We start from the raw sequence: 27,161 nt of genomic DNA on the forward strand, positions 1-27,161 counted from the left end.
CTGAACTGATTCGTTGAACGTCTGGAATGTGTAGACTTTATTTATTTATTTATTTTTCACCACTTCTTCTGCTTCCTCCTAAAACGACACCTGCAGCTACGGCCAAACGGTTTGCATCACCTAGAATTTTAGGATTGGGACGGAATTAAAAGAAAAAACTCTGTGAATGTAATTTGAGATCTTTTACTTCAGGTAAAAGAAACTACAAAATGATATCGCCATTCTAGTACAGTAGTGTGTCATGATTTTTCAAGGTGTCAGTTTTTTCTGTTAAGTATATGGGAAAACTAACGTTACATGTTAGCGTAAAGTTATTCAGCAGGTTTCATTCGAGTTTGTTATTATTATTATTATTATTATTTATTTCTTAGCAGACGCCCTTATCCAGGGCGACTTACAATTGTCACAAGATATCACATTATTTTTACATACAATTACCCATTTATACAGTTGGGTTTTTACTGGAGCAATCTAGGTAAAGTACCTTGCTCAAGGGTACAGCAGCAGTGTCCCCCCCATCTGGGATTGAACCCACGACCCTCCGGTCAAGAGTCCAGAGCCCTAACCGCTACTCCACACTGCTGACTTTGTGAAGCAGAATTAGTTGGTTTTGTAGGTCGATGATGATGATGATGATGATGATGATGATGATGATGATGATGATGAAGATGCAGCACTTTTCTCCAGAGCTGTAGGTATCCAGCCATCGTCTCCTTTTCGATTTTCTCTTGTCTCGTCCGCAGGTCAACGGCTCGCTGGTGTCTTCTCTGACTCATCAGGAAGTGGTTCGACTCATCAAATGTAAGTTTACAAATGCTTGTCTCTCTGGCATTCTTAAGTGCCTGTCTTGTATATCTTACCTCAACGTATGTGTGTGTGAAGCTAAACCCTGGTCTCCCAACCATGATGCTTTGTTCTTGTCTGGTTCTGCAGCATTTGTAACTGATGATGTCATCGCCTGTCTGTTTGTTTTTTTCCCTAGCTGGTCAGTACGTGGCCCTGACGCTGCAAGGCCCGCCCCATTCCACTGCTTCCCTGCCTCTACTGACAGACGCCTCGTCCAATCTGAGGTCAGGACCGGGGGGTCTGGCCCCGCCCCCTCCTCCGCCTCCGCTCCCCCCGAATTCCACGAGCCTTTCAGCGTCAGACCGGATCACCAGCCCCAGACCACTGCAGGTGAGCTAAGGCCAGACGTTTCATCATCACCCTTATAGAGTGAACTCATTTAATTATTAATGAGTCATTGAGCAGACGCTTTTATCCAAAGCGACTTGCAGAGACTAGAGGGGTGAACTCTGCATCATCAACAACTGCTGCTGCTGCTGCTGCTGCAGAGTCACTTCCAATAGGAGCTCGTTTGTTTGACGTCTCGTCCGAAGGACGGAGCACAAGGAGGTTCAGTGACTTGCTCAGGGTCACACACACAGGGAGTCAGTGGCTGAGCCGGGTGATTTGAACCTCCTGGTATCGGGACCCCTTTTCTTGAACCGCTGGAGCACCCAGCCTCATTTTGCTTCATGAAGTCGAGTGTGAGCTGCTGAATAACGTTACGTTAACGCCTTGAAATGTATTTTTCCTCCGTTAGGACTCAGAAGTTCAGAAGCACGGCAGTCAAATTCTCAGGAAGATGCTGAAGCAGGAAGAGGCGGAGTTACAGGTATGACCTCACAGAATGGAACTGGGAGGTGGCTTAATTCTCAGTTCCTTTCTAAAATCAATTCCCAGTTCCCAGTCCCAGTCCCTTTGAGCGGTATTCTGTTAAAATGGAGCTTCTCATTTTCAGCGTCAAACAAACGACTTAAATCGAAGTCGCTGCTTGCCTGTTTGTCAGTCAATTAAACCGTCTTCAGACGAGAGCGATTCTGATGACTCTAAATATCTGATGTCATTTCCTGTTTCCTCAGGAGCTGCTGGAGGAGCACTCTCGTAACCCCTCCCCCTCTCTCGAGGAGCGAATTGAAAGCGCCCGGAGGCGGGCCAACCAAGTTCGCGTCAAGATACAACAGGATGTGGTACGATGATGTCATTTCCTTTAGATTTAAAAAAAAATAAAAAATATATCGGATTAATTAAAGCTGCAGTTCTGATCAGATCACAGTGTGCAGCCTCTCTGAGTTCTGATCAGATCACAGTGTGCAGCCTCTCTGAGTTCTGATCGGATCACAGTGTGCAGCCTCTCTGAGTTCTGATCAGATCACAGTGTGCAGCCTCTCTGAGTTCTGATCAGATCACAGTGTGCAGCCTCTCTGAGTTCTCATCAGATCACAGTGCGCAGCCTCTCTGAGTTCTGATCAGATCACAGTGTGCAGCCTCTCTGAGTTCTGATCAGATCACAGTGTGCAGCCTCTCTGAGTTCTGATCAGATCACAGTGCGCAGCCTCGCTGAGTTCTGATCAGATCACAGTGCGCAGCCTCGCTGAGTTCTGATCAGATCACAGTCCGCGCTCGTCTCTTTTGGAATTGACTCTGGCTCACCTTTCTGACCCTGGGGCGGGACGCTGTTTGTTTAAAATGTGTTTCAGGAGAACAGCAGGTCCCGATCCGAGTCGAGTGCTGGGTATCTAAGAGCCGGGGAAGGTGAGCTTCTGTCACTACAGTGTCTGTGTGTGTGTGTGTGCATGTTGTGTGTGTGTGTGTGTGTCTCTCTCTCTCTCTCTCTCTCTCTCTCTCTCTCTCTCTCTCTCTCTCTGTGTTGTGTCTCTCTCTCGCTCTGTGTGTGCATGTTGTGTGTGTGTGTGTCTCTCTCTCTCTCTCTCTCTCTCTCTCTCTCTCTCTCTCTCTCTCTCTCTCTCTCTCTCTCTCTCTCTCTCAAGGTGAATTGATTTTGAAAGGTGAAGTATTAACAGCTCTTGAGCCTGATTGCCTCTGGAGTAGGGCCTGGCTTTCAGCGGATTTTATGTTTTTTTGGCTGGTGATGTTTATCACCTAAATGTGGTTGAACGCAGAGGATTTGTCTTTGATATTTAGTACACGGCTGTATTCTAAGAGATATATAATATATATTTTTTTTGTTTTGCAGGTCGATTGTCTATGGACTCTCAAGATGGCGATACAGAGGTAGGAATTTTAATTCGCCACTTTGTTTAAAACTTTCCTTAGGTTTTAATACATACTGAATGCACCCTTATAAAAGTTTCCTACAGTAAAAACACAGCAAAGTGTAATAAAGCACAGCGAAAGCATGGTAAAGCACAGAGAGGTCTGGTAAAGCATAGGGAAGCATTGTAAAGCACAGAGAGGTCTGGTAAAGCATAGGGAAGCATTGTAAAGCACAGAGAGGTCTGGTAAAGCATAGGGAAGCATTGTAAAGCACAGAGAGGTCTGGTAAAGCATAGGGAAGCATTGTAAAGCACAGAGAGGTCTGGTAAAGCATAGGGAAGCATTGTAAAGCACAGAGAGGTCTGGTAAAGCATAGGGGAGCATTGTAAAGCACAGAGAGGTGTGGTAAAGCATAGGGAAGCATTGTAAAGCACATAGAGGTCTGGTAAAGCATAGGGAAGCATTGTAAAGCACAGAGAGGTGTAGTAAAGCATAGGGAAGCATTGTAAAGCACAGAGAGGTCTGGTAAAGCATGGGGAAGCATTGTAAAGCACAGAGAGGTCTGGTAAAGCATAGGGAAGCATTGTAAAGCACAGATAGGTCTGGTAAAGCATATTAAAAAGCAAACCAAGGTAAACTATGGCATGGTAAACTTTTTCAAGGGCAATGTGACGAATGAACACGCGCTGTGATACGACAAAATCAACAAACCCTGTGCTGATAAGAACCTTTCACACTCCTGTCGGCACGACGTTGTAAACACAGGACTCACAGTGCTTCTGTTACAGAGTGCCCCTAGCTCTGTGTACAGTACAGTTTATCAGAAAGAAAGTTACAAGAAATCACATCGCTTCTCATGCGTTGTAACCCTGTGCTGCCCTGTGACACCTGCGTGAGTCGCCTGGGATAAAGACGTCTGCCAAATAAATAAATAAATAAATATTGTACCCTCCCCCCCTCCCCCTGTAGGGATTCTCTATCCTCAGTGAAAGCCCACGCTCCTCCCCACTGCTCCCAGTCCGGACGTCCCATCACAGAAGGCAGGGATCGGACGCCTTTTTCACCTCCGAACAGGTACGGGTTTTGGGAATGAAGATTGTAACCCATCGCCCCTTGAGATTCACCCCCCTCGCCCCTCTCGCTCACACCCCTGCCTGTCTGTATGTGTCTGCTCAGGTTTCGAGACATCAGATCATCGGACCGGAGGAGGAGGAGGACGATGAAGATTCTTACCTCCAGAACGAGGTACGGACAGCCGCGTCTGTGTGTTCAGTTGCTGGGATCCTTCAAGAAGCTGCTCGATGAGATTCTGGGATCAATAAGCTACTAACAACCAAACGAGCAAGATGGGCCGAATGGCCTCTTCTCGTTTGTAAACTTTCTTATGTTCTTACAATTATGCTAACGTAATTCTACTGCTAAATAACATTTGCTGGCTGGTCCAGCGGTTAAAGAAAAGGGGTCTCGATACCAGGAGGTTCAAATCACCCGGCTGAGCCACTGACTCACTGTGTGTGTGTGTGACCCTGAGCAAGTCACTGAACCTCCTTGTGCTCCGTCCTTCAGGATGAGACGTCAAACAAACGAGCTCCTATTGGAAGTGACTCTGCAGCAGCCACTGACTCCCTGTGTGTGTGTGTGACCCTGAGCAAGTCACTGAACCTCCTTGTGCTCCGTCCTTCAGGATGAGACGTCAAACAAACGAGCTCCTATTGGAAGTGACTCTGCAGCAGCAGCAGCAGTTGTTGATGATGCAGAGTTCACCCCCCTAGTCTCTGTAAGTCGCTTTGGATAAAAGCGTCTGCTAAATGACTCATTTTAATAATAAAAATAAATACATTCTTATAAAGGCAAGGGGAGAGGGGGGGGGTTGGAGACGGGAGAGGGGGGGGTTGGAGGCGGGAGAGGGGGGGGTTGGAGGCGGGAGGGGGGGGGGGGGGGGTTGGAGGCGGGAGAGGGGGCAGTGTGGTGACCATGACTGATACTGTACATGGAGTCCCTGTGTGATTTGTCTCGCAGATGGACGGCCCGTTTCAAGACATCGACAGGCTGAAGTCTCGTCCAGCTCACATGGCTGTGTTCATGAGATACATCTTCAGCCAACTGCTGGACCCAAACCCACTGGTGAGTGTCTGTCTCTCTGTCTGCCTGTCTCTCTGTCTGCCTGTCTCTCTGTCTGTCTCTCTGTCTGTTTGCCTGGAACAGTGGCTTGAAACCTGCTTTCAGGAGACCTACGGCTCTGGCCAAAAGTTTTGCATCACCTAGAATTTTAGGATTCTTGAGACCATTAATGAAAAATAAGACTAAAACTATATGCACATAGTTTATATCTTTTATTTAACATCATGTACTCAAAGAAACTACAAAATGATATCGTCAAAAAAAGTCTATACCGGAAGCCATAATAGCAGTCCAGTAGTATTTCATGTTAGATTTTGAAAATGTCCCATTTTTCAGTTGTCAGTTTTTCTGTTGAGTATGTAGGAGGGAAAACTCCAAAGTGCTGGGTGTGGAATTCAATATGTTAACAAGGGAACATTATTCAGCAGTTTTCATTGGACTCTATGAAGCTGAGGGAGTTCATTCTATATAGAGGGGGTGGAATTCAATATGTTAACAAGGGAACATTATTCAGCAGCTTTCATTGGACTCTATGAAGCTGAGGGAGTTCATTCTATATAGAGGGGGTGGAATTCAATATGTTAACAAGGGAACATTATTCAGCAGCTTTCATTGGACTCTATGAAGCTGAGGGAGTTCATTCTATATAGAGGGGGTGGAATTCAATATGTTAACAAGGGAACATTATTCAGCAGCTTTCATTGGACTCTATGAAGCTGAGGGAGTTCATTCTATATAGAGGGGGTGGAATTCAATATGTTAACAAGGGAACATTATTCAGCAGCTTTCATTGGACTCTATGAAGCTGAGGGAGTTCATTCTATATAGAGGGGGTGGAATTCAATATGTTAACAAGGGAACATTATTCAGCAGCTTTCACTGGACTCTATGAAGCTGAGGGAGTTCATTCTATATAGAGGGGGTGGAATTCAATATGTTAACAAGGGAACATTATTCAGCAGCTTTCATTGGACTTTTTTACGAAGCAGAATCCTATAAGGGTGGCGATGCAGAAACTCTAGCCTCAGTTGTCGTTCTCTTTCCTTCTGCTCTTTCTTTTTTTTTTAAGATTTTGCTCGTGCTGTCATTTCCAGTCGTTGTTTCAGAACGGTATTGCCCTGCGATCGCTCGCTCTGTGTGTTTGTTTGCAGTTGTTCTATCTGTCAGTGGAAGCCTATCTCAGCTCCAGTCAGAAGGACGCTCGCTCGCTAGCGTTGCAGATCTCTGCGCATTTTCTAGAGAAGGACGCTGTGAGTAAATTCTGTCCATTTCACTGGACCGTTGGTTATTTATTTCTTAGCAGACGCCCTTATCCAGGGCGACTTACAGTCGTAAACAAAATTACATTTCAAGAATCACAGTATTAATACAATTAAGATCAAGATAAATACAATGACTTTGGTTCAAGCAAGTACAAGTGTGACAAAATACGATTCAATAACGGAGCAGATAAGTGTCAGTGATAGTTACATCAGGATATGATTAAATGCAAAATACTACAGATTAAACACTTGGCAGATTACAGTACTCTAAAGTACAGGATTAAGTGCAGTAAAATAGGGGGCAGATAAGAGCAAGTAAAGCGCATTTAAGGAAGAGTGATAAAGTGTGCAGAGGGAAAAGAGGAGGCGACTCGCACCCGAGTCACAGGGCAGCACAGACAGGGTTACAATGCAAGCTTCATATTTAAACACAGTGCGGTTTACAGACAGTGCTGATAATAATAACACTGCTAGAATACAATATGAACCAGGAGGCAACAAGTTAGGATCACAGCGAGTTAGATCTACAGTGACAGGTTAGCAGTGCAATAGTGCAAGGATAGCGCATCAGCTGAGGGATTTGCAGCATTGAAATTTGTATATCTCTTATAAAAGGGATCCGTGATTTTATTAAAATTGAAAAAAAAAAGTTTTTGATTTTGGTTTCTCCTTTTTTTTTTATCTTCATTTGCAGCCGCTAAAAATCCACGTCCCAGAAGATATTAACAGTGAAATAGGTAAGATTCATTTTTATACAGAACTATAGTTAGCTGTTAAACGGTGTGTTCTAGCTGCTTATGCTAATTTCAACCCTGTATCATTCAATTATAATTATTATTATTATTATTATTATTATTATTATTATTATTATTATTATTATTATTATTATTTATTTCTTAGCAGACGCCCTTATCCAGGGCGACTTACAATTGTTACAAGATATCACATTATTTTCACATACAATTCCCCATTTATACAGTTGGGTTTTTACTGGAGCAATCTAGGTAAAGTACCTTGCTCAAGAGTACAGCAGCAGTGTCCCCCCCACCTGGGATTGAACCCACGACCCTCCGGTCAAGAGTCCAGAGCCCTGACCACTACTCCACACTGCTGCCCCTATATACTGAGCAATAAACTGAAAAGAAATTGACATTTCAACATCGAACACGAAAATCCTCAAATTCTAGGCGATGGAAAGGCTGTAGTTGTATATTGATTTAAACTTTATGTATCATCAGCACTTTATATATTAAAAAAACAAAAACTATACTGCCAAAAACTTATAGTAAACTTATTTATTTATTTTTACAAAATATCTACCCTTCCAATTTACTTTTTTTTTAATCGAATTAATTTTAAATTCCGCTGTTTTCATTGTGACTCGAAAGTAGAATCATTCTCCCAGTATTTTTTATTTTTCTTTGTGCTGTAGAAGTTTTTTAACTACGCACACGTAGGGTTTATTTGTGTGTTTTTTTTTTTTGTGTGTTTTCAGAAAGCAGAATTCAAAGCCAAGAGGATATCCGTGGTCCGCTGTCGGACGTCCAGCACTTAGTCCTCCCGGAAATCCAGGATCAAATTCAGGACTACAGGTGACCAGACTCCTAATGAGCTCACATTGTGACTGGCTTTTTTGAACTTAAATACAGCCACTTAACCCTTTTTCAACTGGGTTTCAATTCTGCACTTTCTGGTCAAATCTGATTTAAATGTTAACCAGCCAGCCTCAGTACGGTAGCTTCAGAGTCTAATGCTTTTTCCTCACCCTTTTTGAAACCCCCTCTCAGGAGCAAACAGATGATGGGTTTGGGCAGCTTGTTTGGAGAAGGCGATCTGCAGCAGCTGGACGGAGACCCGAGCAGAGAGAGACAGATTGTGGACAAGCAGGCCGCTGCGCTGTGGGAGATACTGTAAGTCCTGTGTCCTTTCTGACAGACCTGGGCTCTGTGAGAGATCCTGTAAGTGTCCGGTCCTCCTTTCAGACAGACCTGGGCTCCGTCAGAGGTCCTGTAAGTGTCCGGTCCTCCTTTCTGACGGACCTGGGCTCAGTCAGAGGTTCTGGAAGTGTCTGGTCCTCCTTTCTGACAGACCTGGGCTCCGTCAGAGGTCCTGTAAGTGTCCGGTCCTCCTTTCTGACAGTCCTGGGCTCCGTCAGAGGTCCTGTAAGTGTCCGGTCCTCCTTTCAGACAGACCTGGGCTCCGTCAGAGGTCCTGTAAGTGTCCGGTCCTCCTTTCAGACGGACCTGGGCTCCGTCAGAGGTCCTGTAAGCGTCCGGTCTCCTTTCAGACAGACCTGGGCTCCGTCAGAGGTCCTGTAAGCGTCCGGTCTCCTTTCAGACAGACCTGGGCTCCGTCAGAGGTCCTGTAAGCGTCCGGTCCTCCTTTCAGACAGACCTGGGCTCCGTCAGAGGTCCTGTAAGTGTCCGGTCCTCCTTTCTGACAGACCTGGGCTCCGTCAGAGTTGTTGTGACCGTGTGATTTAATTGCAGCGACGTTGTCGTTGTGTTTTGCAGTTGAAGCACGTCACACCAGCGCAGCTGTAATTTGTAATTGTGATTTTGTAGTGTGTAATCGGTCGACCTGCAGTTGAGTTTCGCTCCTTCCCGAGCTTCGTCGTTCACGTTTCCTCGTTGTGTGCGTTTTCCACGGAGCGATCGCGCTGCTCGTATTCACAACCGCTTTTAACACGGAGTCTCTTGCTGTGTTTTTTTTTTTTTTTCTTTTCAGGTCGAAACATGAGGAGGATAGAAGGTAAATAAGTTATTTTTAATATTAACTCTGTGGTTTTAATAAAACATCTTTAGACAGACAGACAGATACAGACAGATACAGACAGACAGATAGATACAGACAGACAGACAGATACAGACAGACAGATACAGACAGACAGATACAGACAGACAGATACAGACAGACAGATACAGACAGACAGACAGACAGACAGAGACAGATACAGACAGACAGACAGATACAGACACAGACAGACAGACAGATACAGACAGATACAGACAGACAGACAGATACAGACAGACAGATACAGACAGACAGATACAGACAGACAGACAGACAGATACAGACAGACAGACAGATACAGACAGACAGAGACAGATACAGACAGACAGACAGATACAGACAGACAGACAGACAGACAGATACAGACAGATACAGACAGACAGACAGACAGAGACAGATAGATACAGACAGACAGACAGATACAGACAGACAGACAGATACAGACAGACAGACAGATAGACAGACAGATACAGACAGACAGATACAGACACGGACAGATACAGACAGACAGATAGACAGACAGATACAGACAGACAGACAGATACAGACAGACAGACAGATACAGACAGACAGACAGACAGATAGAGAGAGATAATGAATTGGAAACATGTGGTAGATCCGCACACAGAACACTAGAATCCTCTAAAATGCTACATTTATGCAAAAAATATATATATAAAGTCCTGTTTTATATTCAGTACCATACAAACCAAACTGTGCTAGAAAACAGGAGTAGAAGCCCCTCCCTCCCTCTGCCCTGGCCCCTCCCCTCCCCTTGGCTCCTCCCTTTGGCCCTCCACTGACCCCTCCCTCTCCTCTGGTTCCTCCCCTCGTCCCTTCACTGACCCCGCCCCTCTCCTCTGGCCCCTCCCCCTGGCCTGACCGCTGTTTCTGTCTCCCGCTCTCAGCTCCCCCATGGCCGCGGCCGTGCTGCTGTATTTGAGGTACTCGGGGATCAAGCTGCGAGACTCCAGGGCCTTCAACCTGCTGGAGAAGCCACAGGAGAGAGAGAAGTGGCTGCCGTTCTTCCCAAAAACCAAGAAGGTAAGACTGCACTCCTGCCTTCCTCCCCCCCCCCCCCCCCCCCCCAGAACGACTACACCCGAGGGGAGTCGCGGGGTGTGGCTTGGGACGTGGTTTCAGGAGACCAAAAGATTTGCGTCGCCTAGAAATTTTGGATTGAAACCTGATTTTTAAAACAAACTTAATGAACTTAATTTAGATATTTTATTTGACATCGTGTAATAAAAAGGTTCACTGAAAAAATGCATTTTCTTTCTCCGTCTCTCCGTTGTTTTCACAGCCCAGCTCTGCAAAGAAAGACAAGGAGAAAGAGAGAGACAGCGGGGAAGACCGGAAACGCAACCCCATCCTGAAATACATCGCCAAGCCCAAGGGGGCCTCCTCCCAGTCCAGTAAGAACTCAGCCCTGTGACCTCCTCGGTCCTTTATCAGGAGGTCAGGGGGCTGGCTGCTCCAGCGGTTAAAAGAAAAGGGGTCTTGATACCAGGAGGTTCAAAATCACCCAGCTCAGCCACTGACTCCCTGTGTGTGTGTGACCCTGAGCAAGACACTGAACCTCCTTGTGCTCCGTCCTTCAGGATGAGACGTCAAACAAACAAGCTCCTATTGGAAGTGACTCTGCAGCAGCCACTGACTCCCTGTGTGTGTGTGTGACCCTGAGCAAGTCACTGAACCTCCTTGTGCTCCGTCCTTCGGACGAGACGTCAAACAAACGAGCTCCTATTAGAAGTGACTCTGCAGCAGCAGCAGCAGTTGTTGATGATGCAGAGTTCACCCCCCTAGTCTCTGCAAGTCGCTTTGGAGAAAAGCGTCTGCTAAATGACTAATCTAATTAATAATAATAATAATAATAGTTTTGTTCAGGAAACAGAAACGAATTCACATCAGTTTGAAATGAAGTGTGTTTGGTAATATACTAACAGAGAGGAACGAGGAGGTTTCTACACGTATTAGATTTTTGTGTTTCCTTATTTTCTTTTTAATTTCATTTCATACATTTTTTTAAAATTGTATTTATTTACATCGTTATTTCCACTTTTTCAGCATTTCATCTTCCTTTATCACCAGCGGAAGGTAAATGTATTATTATTATTATTATTATTATTATTATTATTATTATTATTATTATTTATTTCTTTGTGTCATTTTTCATTGAATTTTATTTTGGTGGGTAGTATTTTTAAGGAATCGCTTCAGAGCTGATGTCTTCAATAGGGATCTGTGTCAAATTAGCAAACCCCAGACACGTTTTTTTCCAGCGTTAACATCTCAGAGTGGAGCAGTCGGGGCTCGTCAGTTTCAGTTTCCTTAACTCCAAGTATCAAATCTATTTTCTTACAGAAAACATCAGAACACACCCTTCGTTTATTCATTAAGGTCATTTTGATAGATTCTAAATCAGTATGCTCCATTCTAGAAATTTTCAGCCTTTTTTAGAAAGCGTAAAATCACAGGCATATTTATTTATAACATATCTATCTGTATATAATTCCCAGCGTCCTGTTTTGAGTCCAGTTAGACGCTGTGTTCCTGTAAGCAGAGCAGTGAAATTTCACACCGGCTGTGAAACTCAACACGTAGAAAATCGAATCACTTTCTCATCACTTGTGTGGAGGAGAAAAACGCCAAGAAATGGATCATTTTTAGGCTTCGGTTTTGTTATAGCGAGGAGTTGTAAAAGTCTCTGAAGGGCTGGGCAGCGTTTGCAGAATTAATAAAAGCCTGTCCCTCAAATTATACTTTCTTGAGTCTTTTATTTATTTATTTATCTATCTATAATTATTATTTTTTTAAATCCTTAATTTTTTTTTTTCAGAAATTCATGCTTCATCATCCCCCACAGAAGGTAACTTTATTTTAAAAAAACATGATTTTTTTTTTTGGGGATTTTTTTTTTTCTTAAGATTTCTTTCTTTTTTTTAATTTGCTCCTGCTCCTCTCTCCAGCCGTCTGGCGTTTCCGTTTCACAGCGATCACCCTCTTTTTGCGTAGCGGCTTTTTTCTCTGGACTCGGAGTGTTGCTCGAACTCAAACGCCACAGCTCTCTGGCTAATGTTAATTCAGCAGAACGAGTTGCACGCCAGCGCTTTGTGGTTTTTCCCCAGATACTTAACGGAAAAACTGACAACAATATGAGATTTCGAAACTATATATATATATATATTTATTTATGTGGATTTTTTTTTTTTTTTTTGTGTGTTAATTCTGTGTAGTTCTGCCTGGGAGTGTTCGAAATATGATTCTGCAGTTTGAAAACACCCACCAGTACGACTCACCCGACTCGCCTGACCTGAACGCCCAACGTCTGTCCACTGGGAGCCTGACTGAACACTTGCTGGAGAGTGACAGGTAGGGGATACGACAGCATTGAATCCACTGTAAAACACAGAGAGGTCTGGGAAAGCATAGGGAAGCATTGTAAAGCACAGAGAGGTCTGGTAAAGCATAGGGAAGCATTGTAAAGCACAGAGAGGTGTGGTAAAGCATAGGGAAGCATTGTAAAGCACAGAGAGGTCTGGTAAAGCATAAGGAAGCATTGTAAAGCACAGAGAGGTGTGGTAAAGCATAGGGAAGCATTGTAAAGCACAGAGAGGTGTGGTAAAGCATAGGGAAGCATTGTAAAGCACAGAGAGGTCTGGTAAAGCATAGGGAAGCATTGTAAAGCACAGAGAGGTCTGGTAAAGCATAGGGAAGCATTGTAAAGCACAGAGAGGTCTGGTAAAGCATAGGGAAGCATTGTAAAGCACAGAGAGGTCTGGTAAAGTATAGGGAAGCATTGTAAAGCACAGAGAGGTGTGGTAAAGCATAGGGAAACATTGTAAAGCACAGAGAGGTGTGGTAAAGCATAGGGAAGCATTGTAAAGCACAGAGAGGTGTGGTAAAGCATAGGGAAGCATTGTAAAGCACAGAGAGGTGTGGTAAAGCATAGGGAAGCATTGTAAAGCACAGAGAGGTGTGGTAAAGCATAGGGAAGCATTGTAAAGCACAGAGAGGTCTGGTAAAGCATAGGGAAGCATTGTAAAGCACAGAGAGGTCTGGTAAAGCATAGGGAAGCATTGTAAAGCACAGAGAGGTCTGGTAAAGCATAGGGAAGCATTGTAAAGCACAGAGGGGTCTGGTAGAGCATAGGGAAGCATTGTAAAGCACAGAGAGGTGTGGTAAAGCATAGGGAAGCATTGTAAAGCACAGAGAGGTCTGGTAAAGCATAGGGAAGCATTGTAAAGCACAGAGAGGTCTGGTAAAGCATAGGGAAGCATTGTAAAGCACAGAGGGGTCTGGTAGAGCATAGGGAAGCATTGTAAAGCACAGAGAGGTGTGGTAAAGCATAGGGAAGCATTGTAAAGCACAGAGAGGTGTGGTAAAGCATAGGGAAGCATTGTAAAGCACAGAGAGGTCTGGTAAAGCATAGGGAAGCATTGTAAAGCACAGAGGGGTCTGGTAGAGCATAGGGAAGCATTGTAAAGCACAGAGAGGTGTGTAGATTGTGCGGAGGGAGGGGTGGCTTGTTTAACACGTTGTGCTCCTCAGGGCTCCTGGCTCAGTGAAGCTGGCTCGCTCCGAGTCTCTGAAGACCCAGGGCGAGCGCCGAAAGCCCCGCGTGGAGGCGGTGCCTCGGTCCCGCAGCGACGTCGACATGGAGGACGCAGCAGAGGAGAGGGAGAGGGAGGGGGAGGGGCCCCGGCTGCACCAATCAGCTTCCTCCTCCGCCTCCAGCCTCTCAGCCAGGTGAGGACGCACAGACCCGGGTCAGGCACAGGTTCCAGACCTTGCAGTGACGATTACAAGGCTGTTTTAATTTCAGTGGGTTACAGTGATGCTGCAGGAATCAGAATTATTTTGACAGCAGTTTTTTTTATTTTTTTCATTGTCGATTTCGAGTTCAAAGCTGAAATGATGCCAGATCCCTTTTTGAAACCATCAAGGAGCTAAGAGGCAGGGCGGAGATCAGTTTTGGGTCGATCGATATGATTTTTTTTTTTTTTTTTGCAGGTCTATGGAAAACGCTACCCCACCTTACACGCCAAAATCTCGACGCAGGTGAGAGAATAGACACGGAGGTCTGTGTCTGTGTATCAATCAATCAATCTATTGGTTATATAGCACCTGTCATCCTATTCATCGATCGATCTGTGTTTTATAGCGCCTTTCGTGACAAATCACGTGGAAGCGCTGTGCAGATAAAGTAACGACAGAAATTCAAAACCGTACAAAACCAGTCACAGATGAGCCGACAAATACAAACATGTCAAATATATATATATATATATATATATCTCTATTAGTTTATTAAAATATGTATTCAGGCGTCTTGTAATGATGCGTTTCTGTACAGTTGTTATTATTATTATTATTATTTATTTCTTAGCAGACGCCCTTATCCAGGGTGACTTACAATTGTTACAAGATATCGCATTATTTTTACATACAATTCCCCATTTATACAGTTGGGTTTTTACTGGAGCAATCTAGGTAAAGTACCTTGCTCAAGGGTACAGCAGCAGTGTCCCCCCACCTGGGATTGAACCCACAACCCTCCGGTCAAGAGTCCAGAGCCCTGACCGCTACTCCACACTGCTGCCCACAATTACACCAGGGGTCGCTCGTTAGCTCAGCTTGATCATTTTCAGTTCTTCATTTGTCCTGTGAGAAAAAGCTATTGAGCGTTTCAGTAATGTGTATCGGAGCGAGCAGAAATTCTAGCTCTACACCCGTGTGGAAACGTCTCCGCACACCTCCAGATGTGTCATCTATATCCTTTATATACCCGTCTGCATGAAAACACCTCCGGGGGTGAGAATTTCAATCTCCGCTCAGTAATCAGGGATATAGAAACAACAGGCGCTCCGTGTGTGAAAATGTGAGACCGCTCTCTGCTTTAATCAGGCGTCTCAAACAGCTTTTAAAAAGTCTCAGGCGCTGTCTCCTATTTGTCAAACCAGTGATTCTAACTTTTTAATTTTCTCTGCTTTTAGAAGTATGGACTCCCCAAATTCTATGTACCCCGAAAATCTGCTCCCCAATCTGTCGGAGGACGACCCCGAATCTCAGAACTGGCAGGAGACGGTGGGGCGGGACCTCCTGTCAACGCTTGAGCCCAGGGAGATTGAGAGACAGGCCGTCATTTACGGTAGCTATTATTATTATTATTATTATTATTATTATTTATTTCTTAGCAGACGCCCTTATCCAGGGCGACATACAATTGTTACAAGATATCACATTATTTTTTACATACAATTACCCATTTATACAGTTGGGTTTTTACTGGAGCAATCTAGGTAAAGTACCTTGCTCAAGGGTACAGCAGCAGTGTCCCCCACCTGGGATTGAACCCACGACCCTTCGGTCAGGAGTCCAGAGCCCTAACCGCTACTCCACACTGCTGCCCTTAATTTTGAGTATTGAGATCGCTGCCTGATTTTCACTTTTTTAGGTTTTTCAAGAAGGTGTAAATTTCAACAGTGCTATTGAAATGTCTTTTGTGAACGCCAAGAGCGTTGCTGTGAAACCACAGCGCTGCTAAAAATAAACTTTGACGCACATTAAGAGGTTGATGTAGGCAATCGCAGTGACAGGCGTTATCTGTGTTTGTTCCTGAGTGTTTTAAAGCTGTGTGGATAATGTTTACGATTAACAAAATGGTTCAAAGTGCCCAATGCAGTTAAAAAAAAAAAACAACTTGATAAGCCTCGTCCTTTTGTTTTTGTTTAAGTTTGTTGTTAATTAAAAAAAAAAAATTAAAAAAAATTGTTCCAGTAGCTCTTGCATTCCCTGCGTTTTGGGCTGTTGTAAAATACGACCCATAATGCATCACCAGCTACAGCTCTGGCCAAAAGTGTTGCATCAACACCCTATAGAATGAACTCGTTGTGCTTCATAGAGTCCAATGAAAGCTGCTGAATAATGTTCCCTTGTTAACATATTGAATTCCACCCCCTCTATATAGAATGAACTCCCTCAGCTTCATAGAGTCCAATGAAAGCTGCTGAATAATGTTCCCTTGTTAACATATTGAATTCCACCCCCTCTATATAGAATGAACTCCCTCAGCTTCATAGAGTGGAATGAAAGCTGCTGAATAATGTTCCCTTGTTAACATATTGAATTCCACCCCCTCTATATAGAATGAACTCCCTCAGCTTCATAGAGTCCAATGAAAGCTGCTGAATAATGTTCCCTTGTTAACATATTGAATTCCACACCCAGGGCTCTGTAGTTTTCCATCTAAAGAATATGACATCATGAAATACTCCTGTACTACTATTATGGCTTCCGGTGTAGCCTTATATTTATAATTTTGCAGCTTCTCTTTTGATTTACACGATCTTAAATATCTAAATTTATGTTTCATGTAGTTTTTTATATTTTTTTCTCAGTCCTAAAATTCTAGGTGATGCAAAACCTTTGAGTTTTGAGAACCCGGTCGCCCCGAATTTTCAAACCTTTCAGATGCAGCGTTTATAATATTCTTAACGTCCTGTTAAACATTATTTTTTTTATTTATTTTTTTTCAGAACTGTTCACGACTGAGTCGTCGCACCTTCGGACGCTACGGGTTTTAGACCAAGTGTTTTATCAGAAGATGAAAACGGTTTTAAACTCGGAGGAGCTGAATTGCATATTCCCCAGCTTGCCGGCAGTCATCGAAGTTCACGGTAAGACGATCGTTCTTTCCCGGAGGGGATCCGGTTTCGCGTGATCCGAGATTCTGGGGTGGAAGGACAGCATGATCCCGGTTAGAACCGAGGAAACGGATGGGAAGGAGGAAGGGATATTCAAACACTGAGGTCAGTCGGCTCTCGCTCGTGAATTCTCTTCATGCTCTGATGAGGCTCCAGCGGCTGTGGCTGAAGGATCGGGAGAGGCGCTGGCTTAACGGTTAGAGCTGAGGGACTAGGAGGGAGGGAAGGAAGTGCTACTCCAGTGGCTATCTACACTTCACCCATTTGTGATTTGATGCAGTAACTTTTTTTTTTTTTTTTTGGGTTAACAAAATCAGACTGACAATGTGGGCAGCAGTGTGGAGTAGCGGTTAGGGCTCTGGACTCTTGACCGGAGGGTCGTGGGTTCAATCCCAGGTGGGGGGACACTGCTGCTGTACCCTTGAGCAAGGTACTTTACCTAGATTGCTCCAGTAAAAACCCAACTGTATAAATGGATAATTGTATGTAAAAAATAATGTGACATCTTGTAACAATTGTAAGTCGCCCTGGATAAGGGCGTCTGCTAAGAAATAAATAATAATAATGAGGTTTCAAAGAGAAAATTGAAGGCAATTTTTTTAATAAATTGCAAAAGTAGGCTGTTCCTCAAACCAGGACGAGGGTGTTTGATGGGTTCAGGGGGGGAGGAGATGCTGTTAGTTTTTGCTGTTCACGTGTGTGTGTTTTTGGTTTCTGTTCCCTGACAGCCTCCCTGTGTGATTCCATGAAGAGACTCCGAGATTCATCTTTTGTAAACGCCATTGGCGACATCATGCTTGCAAGGGTAAAAAAAAAAATTTAAAACTATAAAACATTTTCCCCAGTAATGGTGAAGTCCATGTGGAAAAAACGACATGAACATAATTTTTAGATCTTTTATTTAACATCATGTAATCAAAAGAAACTGCAAAATGATATCGCGTAAAAGTCTATACTGGAATCAATGACGGCAGTACAGTTTTACCTTTAAGTATATGGGGGGAAACTGCAAAGCGCTGGTTGTGGAATTCAATATGTTAACAAGGGAACATTATTCAGCAGCTTTCATTGGACTCTATGAAGCTGAGGGAGTTCATTCTATATAGAGGGGGTGGAATTCAATATGTTAACAAGGGAACATTATTCAGCAGCTTTCATTGGACTCTGTGAAGCTGAGTGAGTTCATTCTATATAGAGGGGGTGGAATTCAATATGTTAACATAACATTATTCAGCAGCTTTCATTGGACTCTATGAAGCTGAGGGAGTTCATTCTATATAGAGGGGGTGGAATTCAATATGTTAACAAGGGAACATTATTCAGCAGCTTTCATTGAACTCTATGAAGCTGAGGGAGTTCATTCTATATAGAGGGGGTGGAATTCAATATGTTAACAAGGGAACATTATTCAGCAGCTTTCACTGGACTCTATGAAGCTGAGGGAGTTCATTCTATATAGAGGGGGTGGAATTCAATATGTTAACAAGGGAACATTATTCAGCAGCTTTCATTGGACTCTGAAGCTGAGGGAGTTCATTCTATATAGAGGGGGTGGAATTCAATATGTTAACAAGGGAACATTATTCAGCAGCTTTCATTGGACTCTATGAAGCTGAGGGAGTTCATTCTATATAGAGGGGGTGGAATTCAATATGTTAACAAGGGAACATTATTCAGCAGCTTTCACTGGACTCTATGAAGCTGAGGGAGTTCATTCTATATAGAGGGGGTGGAATTCAATATGTTAAAAAGGGAACATTATTCAGCAGCTTTCATTGGACTCTATGAAGCTGAGGGAGTTCATTCTATATAGAGGGTGTGGAATTCAATATGTTAACAAGGGGACATTATTCAGCAGCTTTCATTGGACCCTATGAAGCTGAGGGAGTTCATTCTATATAGAGGGTGTGGAATTCAATATGTTAACAAGGGAACATTATTCAGCGGGTTTCATTGGACTCTATGAAGCTGAGGGAGTTCATTCTATATAGAGGGGGTGGAATTCATTATGTTAACAAGGGAGCGTTGTTCAGCAGCTTTCATTGGACTCTATGAAGCAGAACGAGTTGGTTTTCTGTATAGAGGGTGATGGTGTGAAGGCGCGGTCTCCTCCGAATTGATAGTCGCTGTTTCCGTGTTTCCGTGTCGCAGTTTGAAGGTTCGGCCGGAGAGGATTTCCAGGAGATCGTGTCTCAGTTCTGCAGCCATCAAGCCCTGGCCCTGGAGCTGATCAAAAACAAGCAGAGGAAAGAACCGCGATTCCAGCAGCTAATACAGGTGAGAGAGAGAGCAGCATTCACACAGCAGCTAATACAGGAGAGAGAGAGAGCAGCATTCACACAGCAGCTAATACAGGAGAGAGAGAGAGCAGCATTCACACAGCAGCTAATACAGGAGAGAGAGAGCAGCATTCACACAGCAGCTAATACAGGAGAGAGAGAGCAGCATTCACACAGCAGCTAATACAGGAGAGAGAGAGAGCAGCATTCACACAGCAGCTAATACAGGAGAGAGAGAGAGAGCAGCATTCACACAGCAGCTAATACAGGAGAGAGAGAGATCAGCATTCACACAGCAGCTAATAGAGGAGAGAGAGGGAGCAGCATTCACACAGCAGCTAATAGAGGAGAGAGAGGGAGCAGCATTCACACAGCAGGTAATACAGGAGAGAGAGAGCAGCATTCACACAGCAGCTAATACAGGAGAGAGAGAGGGAGCAGCATTCACACAGCAGCTAATACAGGAGAGAGAGAGCAGCATTCACACAGCAGCTAATACAGGTGAGAGAGAGCAGCATTCACACAGCAGCTAATACAGGAGAGAGAGAGAGCAGCATTCACACAGCAGCTAATACAGGAGAGAGAGAGAGAGATCAGCATTCACACAGCAGCTAATACAGGAGAGAGAGAGCAGCATTCACACAGCAGCTAATACAGGAGAGAGAGAGGGAGCAGCATTCACACAGCAGCTAATACAGGAGAGAGAGGGAGCAGCATTCACACAGCAGCTAATACAGGAGAGAGAGAGGGAGCAGCATTCACACAGCAGCTAATACAGGAGAGAGAGAGCAGCATTCACACAGCAGCTAATACAGGAGAGAGAGAGCAGCATTCACACAGCAGCTAATACAGGAGAGAGAGAGCAGCATTCACACAGCAGCTAATACAGGAGAGAGAGAGGGAGCAGCATTCACACAGCAGCTAATACAGGAGAGAGAGAGCAGCATTCACACAGCAGCTAATACAGGAGAGAGAGAGCAGCATTCACACAGCAGCTAATACAGGAGAGAGAGAGCAGCATTCACACAGCAGCTAATACAGGAGAGAGAGAGCAGCATTCACACAGCAGCTAATACAGGAGAGAGAGAGCAGCATTCACACAGCAGCTAATACAGGAGAGAGAGAGGGAGCAGCATTCACACAGCAGCTAATACAGGTGAGAGAGAGAGACTCACACACAGAGTTGAATACAGTTATATTCGGTCTGGGTCGATTTATTTAATTTTTTTTTCCTGTTTTTTTCAATTTTCAATTCCTTCGAAGGAACGACGCTGTAAAAATATATAATAAATAACGACGGCAACTGAAACCAACGTATTTGTAAGATGCGCAAAGTGTTTGAAATGTGAAGTTGGTTCTGGTCCTGTGTTTTTTTTTTTGTTTTGTTTTTTAATTGACTGTTATTTTTGTTTTTGTTTTGTCTTGGCAGGAGTGTGAAGCTAACCCGCAGTGCCGGCGATTACAGCTGAAAGATCTGCTGGTCTCTGAAATGCAGCGGCTGACCAAGTACCCGTTGCTGCTGGGGAACATCATCAAATACACGGACAGTGAGTTTGTTCTCGTTATTCTTCTCTGTCGCTCTGCTGCGTTGCTAATCGCCGCTGCTCTCTCTTCCTTTTAAAAATGTCACAGATCAGGTTGATTTCATTTGCTTGTTTGTTGGAAGCCAAATATATATATTTTTTAACATTGTTTTAGTATCGCAAAGCATTATGAAAGCTAACGGAGCAGGGCAGCAGTGTGGAGTAGCGGTTAGGGCTCTGGACTCTTGACCGGAGGGTCGTGGGTTCAATCCCAGGTGGGGGGACACTGCTGCTGTACCCTTGAGCAAGGTACTTTACCTAGATTGCTCCAGTAAAAACCCAACTGTATAAATGGGGGAAAACTACAAAGCGCTGGGTGTGGAATTCAATATGTTAACAAGGGAACATTATTCAGCAGCTTTCATTGGACTCTATGAAGCTGAGGGAGTTCATTCTATATAGAGGGGGTGGAATTCAATATGTTAACAAGGGAACATTATTCAGCAGCTTTCATTGGACTCTATGAAGCTGAGGGAGTTCATTCTATATAGAGGGGGTGGAATTCAATATGTTAACAAGGGAACATTATTCAGCAGCTTTCACTGGACTCTGTTTGTTGTGAGCAGTGCAGCGCGGCTGTAGCGCAGCGTGTGAGTAATTGATCTCTCCTGTGTGTCAGGTTTGAACCCGGATCTTCCTCTGCTGAAGCGCGCTCAGCACTGCTGCCGCGGGATCCTAAAGGTGGTCAACCAGGCGGTCAAGGAGACTGAGAACAGACACAGGCTCGACCAATACCAGCGCAAGCTGGACCTCACGCCCCTGGAGAGGACGACCAATCCCGTCGCAGCGCAGTTCAAGGTCTGTCTGCCTGTCTCTCTCTCTCTCTCTCTGTCTTTCTCTTGTCTCTCTGAGTCTCTGTCTGTGTGTTTCTTACTGTGTCTTTCTTTCTTTCTCTCCTCTGTGTGTCTCGCTGTGTTTCCTGGGTGTCTCTCTCTCTCCTCTCTCCTCTGTCTGTCTCTTTCTTTTCTCTCTCCTCTCTCATTGTCTCTCTCACACACATATTCTCTCGCTCTCTCCTCTCTTTTTCTCTGTCTTTCTTTCCTCTCTGTGTGTGTCTCTCACTGTGTTTCCTCTCTCTCTCTCTCTCTCTCTCTCTCTCTCTCTCTCTCTCTCTCTCTCTCTCTCTCTCTCTCTCTCTCTCTGTGTGTTTGGAAGTGACACCACACACAAACAGCTCTGAATGTTTGTATGAATTTGCTGTATTAATGTGGTGGTGCTCTGGGCAGCGTCTCTTGAAAGACGTCGGACGTCTAGTGGAAACGTTTTTGTCGTTTTTGAGTTTGTGAAGTTTCTTTCTTTTTCAGTGTCTTTGTAAATGCAGCGTTGTTTTAATGTTGTGATAGTTCAGGGTGATTTTGACTGGACGAGACTTTCTTTCAATCCAGAACCTCGACCTGACCACAAAACGAATGATCCACGAGGGGCCGCTGACGTGGAGGGTCAGCAAAGACAAGACCATCGGTATGTGTCTGCCTGCGTCTCTGTCTGCCTGCGTCTCTGTCTGCCTGCGTCTCTGTCTGCCTGCGTCTCTGTCTGCCTGTGTCTCTGTCTGTCTGTCTGTCTCTCTATCTGTCTGTCTGTCTGTCTATCTATCTATCTGTCTGTCTGTCTCTATCTATCTATCTATCTATCTATTTGTCTGTCTGTCTGTCTGTCTGTCTGTCTGTCTGTCTATCTACCTATCTGTCTGTCTGTCTCTATCTATCTGTCTGTCTGTCTGTCTATCTATCTGTCTGCCTGTCTGTCTGCCTGTCTGTCTGTCTGTCTGTCTGTCTGCCTGTCTGTCTGTCTGTCTGCCTGTCTGTCTGTCTGTCTGTCTGTCTGTCTGTGTGTCTGTGTGTCTGCGTGTGTGTCTGTCTCTCTATCTGTCTGTCTGTGTGTCTGTCTGTCTGCCTGTCTGTCTGCGTGTGTGTCTGTCTGTCTGCCTGTCTGCCTGTGTGTCTGTCTATCTGTGTCTCTGTCTGTGTGTCTGTCTGTCTCTGTCTGCGTGTCTGTCTGTCTGTGTCTGCCTGTCTGTCTGTGTGTCTGTCTGTCTGTGTCTGCTTGTCTGTCTGTCTGAAATCTAACATGAAATACTGCTGTGCTACTATTATGGCTTCCGGTATAGACTTTCATGCAATATCATTTTGTAGTTTCTTTGATTTACACGATGTTAACTTAAAGATCAAAATGATGTTCCTATAGGTTTTAAAAAAAATAAATAATTATTATTTCTCAATCCTAGAACTCTAGGGTGATGCAAAACTTTCGTTTACTCAATAAAGGAGTCGAATCGCTTAAAAAAAAAAAAAAAACATTTAAAAATATGTTTGACTTCCGTCTGGCAATTTGACCGTGTGCCGACCGCGGAACGGTGTCTGTGTTTCAGAGCTCCAGGCCCTCCTGTTGGAAGATCTGCTGGTCCTGCTGCAGCGAGTGGATGACCGACTGGTCCTGCGATGTCCCACCAAGACTCTGGGAGGAGGCGGCTCGGACCTCAAAATGTTCTTCAGTCCCATCGTCCGGCTGGATTCAGTGCTAGTCCGATCGGTAGCTACTGGTAAGAGGAACAGCGGTCTGTTTGTTTCAGTCTCGGAAAGAGTTCTTGGGACCCCCCTGAGGGTCTCCCCTGCTAAAGGCACGGCCGTGTGGTGTGCAGGGGGGGAGTCACACAGTCAGGGGAGCGCAGGGGTCCCCGAGGGTCTCCCCTGGTAAAGGCACGGCCGCGTGGTGTGCAGGGGGGAGTCACACAGTCAGGGGAGCGCAGGGGTCCCCGAGGGTCTCCCCTGGTAAAGGCACGGCCGCATGGTGTGCAGGGGGGGAGTCACAGAGTCAGGGGAGCGCAGGGGTCCCCGAGGGTCTCCCCTGGTAAAGGCACGGCCGCGTGGTGTGCAGGGGGGGGAGTCACACAGTCAGGGGAGCGCAGGGGTCCCCGAGGGTCTCCCCTGGTAAAGGCACGGCCGCATACATACTTTTTACTGTCTTTTTTTTTTTTGTGTGTGTTTTTGAATAGTCTAGTGTTCTACATGTCCTTGTTGGTTTGCCTGCTCTGTTTCGCAAAAGGGAATTTGAACTGTCTTTTTCTGCTGGATTAATTGTTGCAGCTTTAGTGTGTGCGTGTGTCTGTGTGCGCGAGCGTGTGTGTGCGCTCGCTCGCTAAACTCCTGTCCTTTCTGATTCTCAGACAAAAAGGCTTTATTTATAATCAGCACGTCAGAAAGGCAGATCTATGAACTGGTGGCTGGAACTTCATCAGAGAAAAACACGTGAGTCACAAGCGATCTGTCTCTCTCTCTCTCTCTCTCGCTGACGCTGTCTGTCTGTCTGTCTCTCTCTCTCTCTGTCTCTCTCTCTCCCCTCTCTCTCTTTCTCGCTGTCTCTCTCTCTGTCTACAGTGTAGCTCACAGCCATCTCCTCCTCCTTTTTTCTTTTTATTTTTTAGTTGGAAGGACTTGCTGGAAGAAGCCGTCTCATTGGCCACTCAGTCACAAGCTCCAGCCAATCACAGGCCAGCTGCTGTAACGTGAGTTCTCGCTTCCGGTTTTCGGGTCTGTGTTCCTTGTGTTTGCGAAATTTCTCTTTGCGATTCTCTCTCTCTGTCTCTCTCTCTCCCCCCTCTCTCTCTCTGTCTCTCTCTCCTCTCTCCCCGTCTCTCCCCCTCTCTCTCTCTCCCCCCTCTCTCTCTCTCATGCTCTCATATTCCCTCTCTCTCTCTCTCTCTCTCTCCCCCTCTCTCTCTCTCTCTGTCTCTCTCTCTCCCCGTCTCTCTCTCCTCTCTCCCCGTCTCCCCCCCTCTCTCTCTCTCATGCTCTCATATTCCCTCTCTCTCTCTCTCTCTCTCTCTCATGCTCTCATATTCTCTCTCTCTCTCTCTCTCTCTCTCTCTCTCTCTCTCTCCCCCCCTCTCTCTCTCTCTCTCTCTCTCTCTCTCTCTCTGAATTCACTTTCCATTCACCCAAACGCTGCCCTGCCCAATCCTAAACTAGGAAAGCGTCTGACTTACGATGAGAACACAATAACACGTACAGGCCAGGCCGCTGGATTTCAATCTCATGAAACGGTTTCTTTTCCAGCTCGTCCAGTTTAGATCTGGAACCCGAGTCTTCGGGGACAACGGGAAGCGAGGACTACAACTCGGGTAAGAACAGAAGACTAAAAAAAAAAAAAAGGATTGAGAACATCCGGGCTCTCGTGCCTTGTCAGCGCACCATCCTCTCTTACTGGAGGGGAGGGAAACCCCATTTAAAAGCACAGAATCGAGTCTTTTTTTTAATCCCAGTGTTTCAGAAACTTCTTCAGCTGGTCGGGTGTTCCGTGCGTTTATAACACTGTGTGTGATTGTGATTATTATTATTATTATGGTTATTTCTTTCTTAGCAGACGCCCTTATCCAGGGCGATTTACAAGATATCACATTATTTTTTTTACATACAATTACCCATTTATACAGTTGGGTTTTTACTGGAGCAATCTAGGTAAAGTACCTTGCTCAAGGGTACAGCAGCAGTGTCCCCCACCTGGGATTGAACCCACGACCCTCCGGTCAAGAGTCCAGAGCCCTAACCACTACTTCACACTATGGGTTAGGGATTAGGTATTATGGGTTTGGGATTAGGGATTAGGGATTATGGGTTTGGGATTAGGGATTATGGGTTTGGGATTAGGGATTATGGGTTAGGGGTTTGGGATTATGGGTTAGGGATTAGGGGGTTAGGGGTTAGGGGTTTGAGATTATGGGTTTGGGATTAGGGATTATGGGTTTGGGATTAGGGGTTAGGGATTAGGGGGTTAGGGGTTTGGGATTAGGGATTATGGGTTTGGGATTAGGGGTTAGGAATTAGGGGTTAGGAATTAGGGGGTTAGGGGTTTGAGATTATGGGTTTGGGATTATGGGTCAGGGATTAGGGTTGGTAAAAATGCTCTAAACTGAATGGCAATGTTTATCTCTTTCAGAGCTGAATTATTTTTGTCGAGCTGAATAATAAATATACGTGAGAGCAAGACAACTTTTAATAAAAAAAATAAAAAATAACATTTAACACATTTCCACGTTACTCCTTCAGACTGGTCCCGCGAGGGTCATATTCATAAATCATTTTACAAAAAGAAAAAAAAATTGTAGTCATTATTATTATTATTATTATTATTATTATTATTATTATTATTATTATTATTGGAAGAATCCCTGGTCGAGCCTTCTGTTTCCATGGAAACCGAGACCGCTGAGGACACCGACGAGGTGACCACTCCCACGCCTCCAGCTGACCAATCGGCGGGCGGTATCGATGACGTCACGGAAGCCCCGCCCCCCAGCTTCACGGGAGGGATTGCAGACGCTGCTCTGCAGGACGGTGAGTCTCTCACGTGAGACAGCGTGACGGGAGCGATTACTGCAGAGTCTGCAAACAACAAACCACGCGATCCACCCCCCCAACCCCCCCGCGGGGCGCTGCGGCTGATAAATAACTCCAGATCACCTCATTCATTCATTCATAACATCCTGACAACAGCTTCCTTTTTTTTTTTTACATTCGGAACTTTTAAAAGTCTGTTTTCAAAGCTCTCCTCTCAAGTTTGACGTTTTGAAATCTAACATGAAGTTTTGCTGTGCTGCTGTGTGTGGCTTCCGGTGGACTCTCTTTTTTTCTGGGATATCATTGTGTAGTTTCTTTGATTCACATGATGTTAAATAAAATGTCTAAATTATGTGGTTTTTATATATAGATAGACAGCTATCTATCTATCTATCTGTCTGTGTGTGTGTGTGTGTGTGTGTGTGTGTGTGTATATAGATAGATAGATATCTATCTGTCTGTGTGTGTGTGTGTGTGTGTGTGTGTGTGTGTGTGTGTGTGTGTGTGTGTGTGTGTATATAGATAGATAGATATCTATCTGTCTGTGTGTGTGTGTGTGTGTGTGTGTGTGTATATAGATAGATAGATAGATATCTATCTGTCTGTGTGTGTGTGTGTGTGTGTGTGTGTGTGTGTGTGTGTGTGTGTGTGTGTATATAGATAGATAGATATCTATCTGTCTGTGTGTGTGTGTGTGTGTGTGTGTGTGTGTGTGTGTATATATAGATATAGATATAGATAGATATCTATCTGTGTGTGTGTGTGTGTATATATAGATAGATAGATATCTATCTGTCTGTGTGTGTGTGTGTGTGTGTGTGTGTGTGTGTGTATAGATATAGACAGATAGATATCTGTGTGTGTGTCTGTATATAGAGAGAGAGATATCCATTTGTGTGTGTATGTGTGTTTATATATAGAGATAGATAGATATCTGTCTGTGTGTATATAGATAGATATCTGTGTGTGTGTGTATAGATAGATATCTGTGTGTGTGTGTGTATAGATAGATATCTATCTGTGTGTGTATATAGATAGATATCTA

The 27,161-nt window shown here is 44.6% G+C and overlaps 1 protein-coding gene across 7 annotated transcripts in view; it reads left to right on the forward strand.

Moving 5' to 3' along the window:
• LOC117966810 (rho guanine nucleotide exchange factor 11-like) overlaps positions 1 to 27,161 on the forward strand; it is a 39,610-nt gene that overhangs the window by 7,247 nt on the left and 5,202 nt on the right. For 4 of the 7 annotated variants that reach the window (XM_059019475.1, XM_059019470.1, XM_059019472.1 and 1 more), the window contains 33 exons: positions 744 to 801; positions 983 to 1,176; positions 1,586 to 1,657; positions 1,905 to 2,012; positions 2,523 to 2,577; positions 3,020 to 3,057; positions 4,009 to 4,113; positions 4,216 to 4,284; positions 5,059 to 5,163; positions 6,312 to 6,410; positions 7,117 to 7,159; positions 7,918 to 8,014; positions 8,210 to 8,332; positions 9,150 to 9,173; positions 10,124 to 10,259; positions 10,519 to 10,630; positions 11,283 to 11,312; positions 12,055 to 12,084; positions 12,452 to 12,587; positions 13,767 to 13,964; positions 14,229 to 14,276; positions 15,212 to 15,366; positions 16,754 to 16,894; positions 17,650 to 17,726; positions 19,073 to 19,198; positions 20,630 to 20,747; positions 21,403 to 21,581; positions 22,169 to 22,244; positions 23,152 to 23,322; positions 23,947 to 24,028; positions 24,205 to 24,285; positions 24,836 to 24,898; positions 25,938 to 26,113. In XM_059019475.1, coding sequence (XP_058875458.1) covers positions 744 to 801; positions 983 to 1,176; positions 1,586 to 1,657; positions 1,905 to 2,012; positions 2,523 to 2,577; positions 3,020 to 3,057; positions 4,009 to 4,113; positions 4,216 to 4,284; positions 5,059 to 5,163; positions 6,312 to 6,410; positions 7,117 to 7,159; positions 7,918 to 8,014; positions 8,210 to 8,332; positions 9,150 to 9,173; positions 10,124 to 10,259; positions 10,519 to 10,630; positions 11,283 to 11,312; positions 12,055 to 12,084; positions 12,452 to 12,587; positions 13,767 to 13,964; positions 14,229 to 14,276; positions 15,212 to 15,366; positions 16,754 to 16,894; positions 17,650 to 17,726; positions 19,073 to 19,198; positions 20,630 to 20,747; positions 21,403 to 21,581; positions 22,169 to 22,244; positions 23,152 to 23,322; positions 23,947 to 24,028; positions 24,205 to 24,285; positions 24,836 to 24,898; positions 25,938 to 26,113 — 3,325 coding nt within the window. Of the gene's footprint in view, positions 1 to 743; positions 802 to 982; positions 1,177 to 1,585; positions 1,658 to 1,904; positions 2,013 to 2,522; positions 2,578 to 3,019; positions 3,058 to 4,008; positions 4,114 to 4,215; positions 4,285 to 5,058; positions 5,164 to 6,311; positions 6,411 to 7,116; positions 7,160 to 7,917; positions 8,015 to 8,209; positions 8,333 to 9,149; positions 9,174 to 10,123; positions 10,260 to 10,518; positions 10,631 to 11,282; positions 11,313 to 12,054; positions 12,085 to 12,451; positions 12,588 to 13,766; positions 13,965 to 14,228; positions 14,277 to 15,211; positions 15,367 to 16,753; positions 16,895 to 17,649; positions 17,727 to 19,072; positions 19,199 to 20,629; positions 20,748 to 21,402; positions 21,582 to 22,168; positions 22,245 to 23,151; positions 23,323 to 23,946; positions 24,029 to 24,204; positions 24,286 to 24,835; positions 24,901 to 25,937; positions 26,114 to 27,161 lie in introns of all 7 variants that reach the window. The other 3 variants (XM_059019474.1, XM_059019476.1, XM_059019471.1) reach the window with 2 other exon arrangements.

The sequence above is a fragment of the Acipenser ruthenus genome, unplaced genomic scaffold, assembly GCF_902713425.1.
Source record: "Acipenser ruthenus unplaced genomic scaffold, fAciRut3.2 maternal haplotype, whole genome shotgun sequence".
NCBI lineage: Eukaryota > Metazoa > Chordata > Actinopteri > Acipenseriformes > Acipenseridae > Acipenser > Acipenser ruthenus.